At 35.6% G+C, this 12,160-nt stretch overlaps 1 protein-coding gene across 1 annotated transcript; it reads left to right on the top strand.

Annotated features, from left to right (window-relative positions):
• Positions 1–10,011: 10,011 nt before the first annotated feature.
• LOC118571156 (olfactory receptor 6C2-like) lies at positions 10,012–10,938 on the top strand. Its single transcript, XM_036170079.1, has one exon. The coding sequence runs from the start codon at positions 10,012–10,014 to the stop codon at positions 10,936–10,938; it is 927 nt and encodes a 308-aa protein (XP_036025972.1).
• The last annotated feature ends 1,222 nt before the right edge of the window (positions 10,939–12,160 follow it).

Below are 12,160 nucleotides of genomic sequence, written 5' to 3'. Positions count from 1 at the left end.
TAGTCCCAATGGATAAATCTACAAAACACTCCCACACCAAAGGACCAGGAAATATTGTGGGAAAAGTGGCTGGAAAAAGTGTAAAATCCAAAGGTTCAGAGAGTTTTCTATAAGATGGTGTACAGTAGCATCAGAAGCTATACCCATGAGGTCACAACAGAACTGCCTAAAAATGAGCTGAACAAGGATGACACTAATGAACATGTCAAACTGCACAAGGAGAAGGCCACAAGGTCTCAATCCTACACAAAGAACTACAGACAACTCAGCAAAGCTGGGAGAGGTGGCCCTCCCAAGGAAGGAACACATCATTGGTTGACAAAACGTCAGCCCTGAATACACACATACAAGTAACATTAGATGGACTCAACAGGTTATGTGTGGGGATATATATGTTTACATATGTATTTATACATGAAATACATATACATATTGGATAGCAATTGATGAAAAAGAACTTGCAGAGTGGAGAAGGGTATGAAGAGAGAAAAGGAAGAGATAAATGTATTTAAAATACAATCACTTGTTCCTATTCCCATGGGGTCTTCATTTATCATGGTATATCTTTCCTTGTTATCCCACTCTGTTCCTGATCCATCTGGAACCTCCCACAACCCTAAACTGTCTTTCCCTGAAGCCTTGCCCTCCATTACACTCTCTCAACCCAAGTTTGCTTGAGAGGTCCCCAGAAATCCTCAATGATGACTCCACTGTAGACTACTGGCAATGGTCGAGAGGGTGTCTGAGCTGACCTACTCTGGTGATTGAATGGCTAAACACCCTAACTATCATGATAGAACTCTCATTCAGTGACTGATGGAAGCAGATGCAGAGATCCACAGCCAAACACCAGAGGGAGCTCCAGAAGTCCAACAGGCTAGAGAAAGGAGTGATTATATGGGCAAGAGATATTGAGACCATGATTGGAAAAAGCACAGGGACAAATAGCCAAACTAGTGGAAACACATGAACTGTGAACCAATAGCTGAGGAACCCACACCCCATCCCCATGGAACTATAACGGGCCTTCTTGGATAAGTGAGACAGTTGATGATCTTGAACTGTTTGGGAGGCCCCCAGGCAGTGGGTCTGGGACCTGTCCTTGTTGCATAAGCTGGCTTTTTGTATCCTATAGCCTATGCTGAGACACTTTGCTCAGCTTTGGTGTAGGAAGAAGGGGACTGGACCTGCCTCACCTGAATCTACCAGGCTGGGCTGACTCCCCAGGGGAGACCTTGCCTTGGAGGAGGTGGGAATGGGGAGTGGATTGGGGGGAAGGCTGAGGGTGGCAGGAGGAAGGACAGGGGAATCTGTGACTGATGTGTAAAATTTTAAAAATTATAAAATTAAAATATTTTAAATGAATAAATATATATAATCCAAAAATTAAAAATAAGATTAAATAGTAATAAGTTTTTGAAGGATGAAGCTGAAGTTTCATTACTTTTAGAATTAAGAAGGTCATAGTATTTTATTTTATTTTATAATTTGTTGAGATTATTTCTAAAAAACTATATAAAGGAAGACAACATCTCTAATAGAAAAAATAGCTGTTTAATTTGAGATTTCTCTACATTGTTGAAGAATTTCATTATTGTGAATGTTGTTTGATATCAAATTATCTCTAATGCCACATCCAGGTAAATCAGCATTGGAAAAATATTAAGTCAACAGGGAAGGGTTTAAAAATGTCCAGATGCCATACTACCCACAGATTTAATTCAGTTTGTTTTTTTAAAAAAGATTCTAGCAAATATTACTAAGAAATACATATTTTCTACTCTTGTTATTTCTTTATACATGGATATACATTCTATTAAAGTATAATTTTCAAATATTTTAAAGTAGTTCATACAAATAGAAAATATGTTTGACCATGATATTTTTGTTCAAATAATTTATCAATGACACCAGGTGGCAATGTTCTTTCAAAGAATTATTCAGGGAAAAATGCTAGCTGATTGTATGTCTGTCCACACAATTTTCTAACAGATGTTAATCTGGTTAAAGACCTACACAGTTTTGATGATTATCTTTTCAATTATAAACTATGTGTATGATCATCTTTTCTATACCCTAAGGAAAAAAAAGCATCATTAAGCATGCACACATTTTTCCATAAATTTCAATATCTTTCAGATGATCCTGTAAAACAGTGGCTTTAAAAAGCCATAAAGTTGAATTTCTTCTTTATTTCTAAGATTTCAAAAACTTCTCATCAATTGATTTGAGCATTTATCCTAGATATCTCCTTTTAATCAAATCTGTTGTTTGACAATTTCATATGTATATATAATGCATTCTGATTACTCTCATCCTCACCCTCCAGTATCTCACCTTGGTCAACTCTCTGGATTCTACCAATACTTTTCCATTGTTCATGTCTTGGTTTTGTGCAGGGATAACACTGAGAGGAAAGGAGAAGAGGAAAGAGCCAATGAGGAGGGTAGTTTATTATAGAATATGATACAATTATGTATTTTTAACATGGAATAGTATTTACACTTAGACAGTAACTTCCTTTGAGTATATTTATACTCTTTTAATGAAAGCATAGATATCAAGCAACTTTTTTATCTTTTATTACCTATGAGTTAAGTTAAACACCAAATTTTCTGAAAATTCTGAATTGTCCTTTTGTCAGACAGTCATTGATTTGTACTTAGAATGTGTCTAATAAAACTGTTGCATATTTATGTCTCTAAGGACACAAGTCCCACTGTTGCTGCTGTTTGATATTCTGCCAATTAGCGACTATTACATTCATTAACCCTGTTTCTGTTTGGTCACAGAGGACTCACTTCTTTATCCTCTACTTATCCATAAAAGACTAGCATAATAAAATAATCACCTTTCTTTACTATTTGAAATTCTTTTTGTCCAGAGAAATTGGAAATCATCTACCAAAATGCTCTGAAAATCATTTATATGTCTTAATTTCAGTTTTTGAGACATAATAAATTGGTTACTGAGTTTAAAGTAGAATATGATCGTTAATGTGAATCTGTTAACCAAAAAAAGCGTTAACCAAAAAATTCTGTAAAAGAATTCTCTATATCTGTGCACATCTTCATAAGGTTTGTGCACAAATTTAATCACACTCTATAAGCTTTACTTTAGGAAAACCAAGATTATAGATCAACTAAAGTCATGATTGCCTTCCAGAAGAGCAAGTATGCTTTTCTCTTTCATTTGTTCTGAAGTTTGATTACTTCAGTTTCTGTCTTTTTCCACCATGCTATTTTGCTAGCCTCTTTAGTAGTCACATTAATCATTTAAAAATCAGAGGTAGCCCATGGAGAAGCCTTACCGTCTTCTAGGAGGGAATGGGGAGTGGGTTGCAGGGCAAAGGCAGAAGGGTCCGGGAGGAGGGGAGAGGGGGATCTGTGATTGGTAGGTAAAATGAATAAAAAAAAAATCTCTTAGTTAAAAAAAAAAATTGGGTTGGGTATTTAGCTCAGTCGTAGAGCACTTGCCTAGCAAGAGCAAGACCCTGGGTTCAATCCTCAGCTCAAAAAAAAAAAAAAAAAAATCAACGAAACAAAAAACAAAGTAAAAAAATTTCAGAGGTAGCAAAAAATCAATATTGGTGTTACTAGACAAGGAAATATGTATTTATGATGTCATTTCTGCTCTACAAAAATTAAATATACTAAATAATAGAATTCATTGGAAATAATTTTTACTATGTTAATCCTGCCGATCTGTGAGCATGGGAGATCTTTCCATTTTCTGACATCTTCTTCAATTTCTTTTTTCAGGGACTTAAAGTTCTTGTCATATAGGTCCTTCACATGCTTAGTTAGAATAACCCCAAGGTATTTTATAACATTTGTGGCTATTGTAAAGGGTGATGTATCTCTGATTTCCTTCTCAACCTGTTTGTCTATTGTATATTTAAGGGTTACTGAATTTTTTGGTTGATCGTGTATCCTGCTGAAGGTGATTCTAAGCTGTATCAGTTCCTTGGTTGAATTTTGGGGGTCACTCATGTCATCTGCAAATAGGGAAAGCTTGACATCTTCCTTTCCAATTTGTAGCCCCTTAATCTCCTTATGTTGTCTTATAGCTCTAGCTAGAACTTCAAGTATTATATTGAATAAGTATGGGGAGAGGGGACAGCCTTGCCTTGTTCCTGATTTTAGTGATATTGCTTTGAATTTCTCTTCATTTAATTTGGTGTTGGCTCTTGGCTTGCTGTAAATTGCCTTTATTATGTTTATGTATGTTCCCTGTATTCCTGATTGCTCCAAGACCTTTATCATGAAGGGGTGTTGGATTTTTTCAAATGCCTTTTCTGCATCTAGTGAGATGATCATGTGGTTTTTTCTTTGAGTTTGTTTATATGGTATATTACATTGACTGACTTACATATGTTGAACCACCCTTGCATCCCTGGGAAGAAGCCTACTTGATCATGGTGGATAATTGTTTTCATGTGTTCATGGAGTCTGTTTGCCAGTATTTTATTGAGTATTTTTGCATCAATGTTCATGAGGGAGATCTGCCTGTAGTTCTCTTTCTTTGTTGCATCTTTGTTTGGTTTAGGAATCAGGGTAATTGTAGCCTCATAGAAGGAGTTTGGTAATATTCCTTCTGCTTCTATTGTGTGGAACAATTTAAAGAGTATTGGTATTAAGTCCTCTTTGAAGATCTGGTAGAATTCTGCAGTGAAACCATATAGTCCAGGGCTTTTTTTGGTTGGGCGACTTTTAATGACTGATTCTATTTCCTTAGGGGTTATTGGACAATTTAAATGGTTTTTCTAGTCTTGATTTAACTTAGGTATGTGGTACCTATCCAGAAAATTGTCCATTTCTTTTAGATTTTCCAGTTTTGTGGAGTAGAGGTTTGAAGTATGACCTGATGATTCTCTGGATTTCCTCATTGTCTGTTGTTATGTTCCCCTTTTCATTTCTGATTTTGTTAATTTGGATGCTCTCTCTCTGTCTTTTGGTGAGTTTGGATAATGGCTTGTCTATCTTGTTGATCTTCTCAAAGAACCAACTCTTTGTTTCATTAATCCTTTGTATTGTTCTCTTTATTTCTATTTTATTGATTTCAGCTCTCAATTTGATAATTTCCTGGCATCTGTTCCTCCTGGGAGACTTTGCTTCTTCTTGTTCTAGAGCTTTCAGGTATGCTATTAAGTCTCTAGTGTGAGATTTCTCCAACTTCTTTATGCATGCCTCCTCAGGAAGAATACGATCATAACTTGTTCACTCTTTCTATCATAATTATTTAATCTGTACCAATCATATATTTCCAAGAAATATACTCTAATAAAGTCCTGAGTACTCTCAGAAACAAGGTAATTTTAAAGGTAAACAGAATGGACCCACAGTGCCATTTTCCTCAATATGTATAAAAATGAGCCAGGCAGTGCTGGCGCACACCTTTAATCCCAGCACTCAGGAGGCAGAGCCAGGCAGGTCTCTGTGAGTTCGAGGCCCGCCTGGGCTACCAAGTGAGTTCCAGGAAAAAGGCGCAAATCTACACAGAGAAACCCTGTCTCCAAAAAAAAATTGAAACTATAACACACTTCATGAAATCTCCAAAATATTTGCAATGTTGTCACTTGTGACTACAGACTTCACAACAAATGAACTTGAAATCCTCAACATTCAAAATGTACCTAAACTGAATTGATTGCTCAGACATTCACTTCATTTTGTGGTTCAAATGGAAAAAGACATTACTGATCAGACAAGAAAGAAGGTTACAAATCTGCAATTTTATTATAAGTTAAGATACAATATGAAAAGCTAAGGGCAGAATTTTCATATTTGGGTTCAGTTCCCAAATGATCTTGTCTGGAAGGATACTATCCCAATCCTCATGAAGCCTATCTGACTTCAATTAATTATTTCTTTCCCATGCATGAATTATTTCCCTCGTCCTGTAGAGATGCTTACAAACCAAATGCTTTGTCTGATTATGATTTAAGGCCTTCACTTGTAACTGTCTTACTAGACACAGCACGACTCAGTCCAACAACTTTAAGAAAATACACCTCTACATTTCTTCCACAGTGTAATTCATAAGAAACAGGAGTGGCCATTGTTTGGGGGCTACTATTTTCATAACCCTTTCTAGCTTGAAGTAGAAAGAAAATAGAACTCTTTATTTACAAAATGGATTAATAGACCAAATTTTTTCAAAACACATTTGGAAAGATTAATCATATCTGCATTTGGGGAAAATATTCTGATTGTTTTGATAAAGGAGTGAATGAAATTGAAAACAACCATGTCTTCAGAAATAAATCCAGAATCCAACTAGATGCATTCTCCAAATTGCAGATGCTTCACTCTTCCTCTTGTTAATTCACTAGATGCTCATAGAAGGTTATCAAACGCAGCAAACATTCTCATCTTTATTCAAAAATACACAAACAAAAATATAGTATTCACAATGGCCATTGATTAAAAAAAAAAAGCAGAAATGTTAGAGCAAGTTAAGGAACAAAGGAAGAAAAGCAGAATGAAGACATAAATGAGCATATGAACCTGAGATACTGGTCCGAACTTAGTACCCACAAAGAAATCGTGGGGAATTATATAAACAATGATCACAATAACTCCATAGACTAGATACTGTAGAGGGAGCTGAGGCAAAGAAATCAAAAGGAATAGAAAGCTCATACATAGTTCCTAGAGGATTATAAATGCACAGGAAATATACTACCTCGTTTGACATCAGTTGGGAGTAAGGAATTATAGAAACTCAGACCAATTACTATAATATTAAAGATAGTCTCAAAACATCAATGAAATTTTGCTATAAGGTTCATATAAAAAGAAAATTCTTAGAAGTCATTCTATGATTGATTTGTGTAGGTCAAGAAAATGTTAAGTTCATTTCAGGATTACTTCCACAAACTTTTATATAACACTTTCTACATCCATGGAAATACATATTCAAATGGTTGTATTGATATCAAAGATGATATACTGAAGATATTTCCATATTCCCATGTTCATTTCATCATCATTAACAATATCCATTATATAAAACTAAGTGCCCATCAATAGATGTATAAATAAAGAAAATGAAGTATAGATGCCAAATACAGTACTGTACACCTTAAATAAGAAGGGAATTCTGACATTTGTAATAACATATATGGAACAAAATGACATTTTTCTAACTGAATAAGTCAAGACCACAATATGGTAATTTAATTTTCAATCTTATTATGATGGAGAAAATCATACAAAACAAGATATGGGAATTTGGGACCACATTGAAATTTTATTTTTACTTTTTTTAAAGCATTATGTCATTTTCTAATATATCTGTACTACTTTGCATTCCTGATGGATAAATGGAGTGTTGCCTTCTCTCCACATACTTGCAGGATTTGTTGCCATTCACTTTTGATATATCGATAAAAGGCTTATATGTAAGACCTAAAACGACAAAATAACTAGGAGAAAACATAACAAAAGTTGACACATGAGATAGCACCAAGCGAAAACGTTTCTTCACACCAAAGAAAAATCTCAGGGAGTGAGAAGAAGACAATCCACAGATAGGGAGAGAACATTCGCCAACTACACATCACACAATGGAGCTAATATTTAAAGTATTTAAGGAACTCAATAGTAAAAAATACAATTTTAAAATGGGCAGAATATATGAACATATACATGGAAAAAGAGATAGTGGTAGCCAGTGCAGTCATACATTATAGTCCAACATCTCTAATCATAACAAAAATACAAATTAAAACCATATTATCTAAGGTTGAGGCCTCATGAAATTTCCCTCCTTTCATGTTAGCATATTTATTGGTGTGGTTATTGTTTGCATCTTGCTTAGACACCCAGGTTGATGAGATGCCATGGATATAGATTCTCTGAAATTTCTAGACAAAATGATCTCACAGCACACACCCTGTTCCTCTGGCTCTTAAAATCTTTCTGCTCCTTCTTCCACAATAATGTCTGACCTTTAAGTATAGTAGTTGTGTTATAGATGTATCCAACAGGACTAGGGTTCACAACTCTGCATTTTGATTGGTTGTGATTTCCTGTAATACTTTGTGTCTGTGGCAAAGAGAAATTTCTTGATGAAGAGTAGAAACTACATTCATCTGTAGGTATAAGGATAAATATTTAGAATGTAGTTAGTGATATGCTAGTTAGGAAATTGAAAGTTAAATCTTCTCAAAGATCCATGACTTCTCTAGCTTTAGACAGCTAGTTAGGTTTCCAGTATCAGGCATGAATTCCCTTTTGCTGAGCAGAATGTAATTGCAATCAGAGAGCTGTTGGTTGCCACCAAGGTATGCATTCCACTATTGCACCCTTAGACTTATCATGTCACATGGTCATTGTTGTGATTCATAGGTGATGTAGTTGGGTAGACTGGTTGCTGTTTTCCTCCCTTGGACAGGAAACTGAGGAATAGCAAAGTGGAAGAAATAGTCTTCCCCAGGAAACATATCCCCCAGTTGATTATCCAATACTAAGTGATCAGCCCCAAATTCATATACATACCAGCAACATTACACAGAGTGAGCAGGTTGTCCTTAGAATTTAAAAATATATACTCATAAATGTAACAGTAACTGAAGAAGAAACGATGAATTTAGGAAAGAACAAGAGGATTCATAAGAAGAGTTGGAGGAAGGAAAGGAAAGATGGAAACAGAATTATTATCATTTCAAAAATTAAAATATAGTTAAAATTAATTTTAAAAATACAATATCCCTTCATAGAGACTCTTTGAAAAGAAGAATAATGAGAATACAAAGCATTTTGTTTGAATTTTTTAACTTGTACTGAATGCAAAATAAATGAATTAAGCAATTTGTTCAAGTGCATTCAGATACAAAAGTAAATTGTGAATTGAGAGCTGCTAAGTTGATTTAGAGGTACTTAAATAAGTTCAATGGTAAAGTTGGAAAACTGTACCATATAGTTTCCACACAGATATGAAAATGAGGATCATTTCCTTAATTCAAGTCACTTCATTTAAAAAAAAAAAAAAAAAAAAAAAAAAAAAAAAACCTTCCTCTGCTAACTCCCCATGGGAGGCTTTGCTTTGGAGAAGGTGGGGATTGGGGCATGGGAAAACTAGGGGATGGGAGGAGGGAGGAGAAGGCGATCTGTGGTTGTATGTAAATGAACACAAAATTTCTTAATAATAAAAAAGGAAAGAATAAAAGACCTACTAAGTAAGAACCAGAAGCAATTTCTTGGCAAGTGATTTATTCTACCCCAGTCATGGAGATTAGATAAGGTAAAGGAGCCGTGAGGGAAAAATGGGAATGTAGTAAGAAATTCAGGAAAATGTGAGATATGGAATTAAGCTATAAAGTTTTTCATGAGGTAAATAGGTCAGAGCCTTGTATGCAGCAGAAAAAGTGAATTAAATAAAGACTGAGTTGTGCTTAATTAGTGAAGCCAACAGTGATAACTTAGGCCAAAATAATGTAAAATGTACTAAGATCAAATGGGTTCATGTATAAGTAAGAGGAAAGTAGAAAAGCAGAGACAAATTTGAAAAGATGGAATGCTAAAGGAAAAGGAAACTTGGAAATAAATTTATGGTCTACTCTCCTGATGTGGTATTACTAGATGACACTATCATTATAATAAAGGATTAAGACCATCTCAAACTAAAACAAAGTCAATCCACGACAGAATAACAGGGATGTGGCTCTTTGGTGATGTCTGCAATTAATTTAAATTAATTTAAAATAATTTAAAGGGGAATTTTTATGGAATGATGCTGATGAGATTTGTGTTAAACTGGCATAGATTACAGCTAGACTGTAGACACATAAGAATATCAGTATGAAACACATGATTCAAATATGAGCTGTCGTGTGACACAAAGAGAAGATCAAGATCAGCATGCACTAGGTGCTTGCTTCTTCACTAGCCAATGGTTAGAATGACACTCAAGCTAGCTTGTCTCGAGGTTAGCACCTGACTGGAGTTTTATCAGTAAAGTCTTGCTTAATTTTCAACCAGGCTGGACAACAGACAACAATCAAGAATGAGAAACCGAACAGTAACAACCTTCATCTTGCTGGGTCTGACAGATGACATTAGGTTGAAGATTCTGCTTTTTCTCTTCCTGTTCCTTTCTTACATGTTGAGTTTATCTGGAAACACAACCATCATTACCCTCACTCTGACTGACCCTCGCCTTAAAACACCTATGTATATTTTCCTCAAAAACTTCTCCTTCTTAGAAGTTTCACTCACAACTGCTTGTATCCCCAGATTTCTATATAGCATATCATCTGGGGACAAGTCCATTACCTACATTGCTTGTGTCGCTCAACTACTATTTATAGACCTCTTTGCAGGGACGGAATTTTTCCTTCTGGCTATCATGTCCTATGATCGCTATGTGGTCATCTGTAAACCTCTGCACTACATGACCATCATGAACAGCAGAGTCTGCAGGAACCTCATCTTCTTCTGTTGGGTAGCAGCACTGGTCATCATTCTCCCACCTATTAGTTTAGGCTTGGGCCTGGAATTCTGTGACTCAAATATCATTGACCACTTTTGTTGTGATGCAGCTCCTCTCCTGAAAATCTCCTGCTCAGATACATGGTTGATAGAACAGACGTTAGTAGGTAAAGTTGTCTTGACATTCATCATCACCTTTGTGTGTGTTATCTTTTCTTATGTTTATAACATCAAGACCATTCTGAGATTTCCATCTGCCAAGCAAAGGAAAAAGGCCTTCTCCACCTGTTCTTCCCACATGATTGTTGTTTCCATTACTTATGGCAGCTGCATCTTCATTTATGTCAAACCTTCATCCAAGAGTGATGTAGCTATTAATAAAGGAATTTCACTTCTTATCATATCAATTTTGACAATGTTAAATCCCTTTATTTATGCACTGAGAAATAAGCAAGTGAAGCAAGCTTTCAATTACTCAATTAAAAAAATTCCATTCCTATAATGGATGTAATATAAATTGAAGAGGACTAAATTAAAGATGAGTGAATGAACACAGCATATGAAGCTTTACTATATTTTCTATATACTTGGTTTTTTTATACCCATACTTTCTCTTTAAAATTGAACATATGAGCTCCACATTTTGTATCTCCATTAAAACTCAACTTTTTGAATATGTTTGGTATTGCAGTGAACCTGAAATTGTAGTCTCTTACCACAGGAAATACAATAGTTTGTGATTTTTCTACCAATTTTCTACACTTTTAGGTGTTCCTTTTTTTTTTGCACTGAAGCTAATCGAATGAGTGTGGAAGTAATATGTACCATTGACATATGTGGCCTTTAGAAGAAATCATTTTCTATTTTGCCACTTAGAAAAAAGGATGGCACTTCTTAAATGACTTTCTATGCTTCCTTCTGGTTATGAATAATCTTATTAATATTTCCTCTCAAAAACTTTCTAGAAAAACCTCCTCGGTCACCATCAGTTTGCAACCTAGAAAAGCCATTTAGGTGAACAAGAAACTGTTCTTGTTAACTAATATTTCTAGGGATTTATCTGGGGGTTGTTAGCCGTTAGAGCAAAACCCTAAGACATCTGGCATTCGTATATAATGAGAAATGAAAGGAAGACTGAAAACATTAAATTTATGTAGAGCAGTAGGAAAAGTCTGATAAGGTAGTTACTTGACTCCCTCTTCAGGGAGCCATGATAGCCAAGGAATCAGGTACACAATCTTCACTATCCCTCCTGTTCTCCAAATCCAATCCCCAAAGTCGTCCCAGCTCTGTAGAAGACCATTTGCTGTGGCCACTCCTCCTTCACTGGCCCAATTCCCAGGGGTCTATGCAGATCCTGGTGCTACATACTGCTTTACTCCCTCCTGTGAACACTCTCAAAATACCCCTTTTGCTCATTCTCACTCCTAAGTGTCAGTAAAAATACCTAGGAACACATTCACCAATGACCTTCAGGGGTCACACCTGGTAGGATCACAAAAGCATTCCCTACCAGGTAACCCACAGCCAACACAATCTCTTAAGAACCAGAGAGGGCAACAGAAACCTACCCAACAAACACAACCAGATATCAGAACCTAGAATTACAATCACCCTAACCCAGATACTTAAATGACAGCATAAAAAGACAATCAATAACAGCTAGGATAATATGGCTCCAATAAAACCCGGCAACTTCACTACAGAAGTCCCTGAGAAAAGCA

This window comes from Onychomys torridus, chromosome 20 (assembly GCF_903995425.1).
Source record: "Onychomys torridus chromosome 20, mOncTor1.1, whole genome shotgun sequence".
In the NCBI taxonomy this organism is placed as follows: domain Eukaryota; kingdom Metazoa; phylum Chordata; class Mammalia; order Rodentia; family Cricetidae; genus Onychomys; species Onychomys torridus.
The sequence above is the reverse complement of the archived record's forward strand: the minus strand, read 5'-3'. Positions and strand labels throughout refer to the sequence as shown.

What these genes read in the sequence shown, in the direction of transcription:
- LOC118571156 (XM_036170079.1), top strand. Translation starts at nt 10,012, where the DNA reads ATGAGAAACCGAACAGTAACAACCTTCATCTTGCTGGGTCTGACAGAT.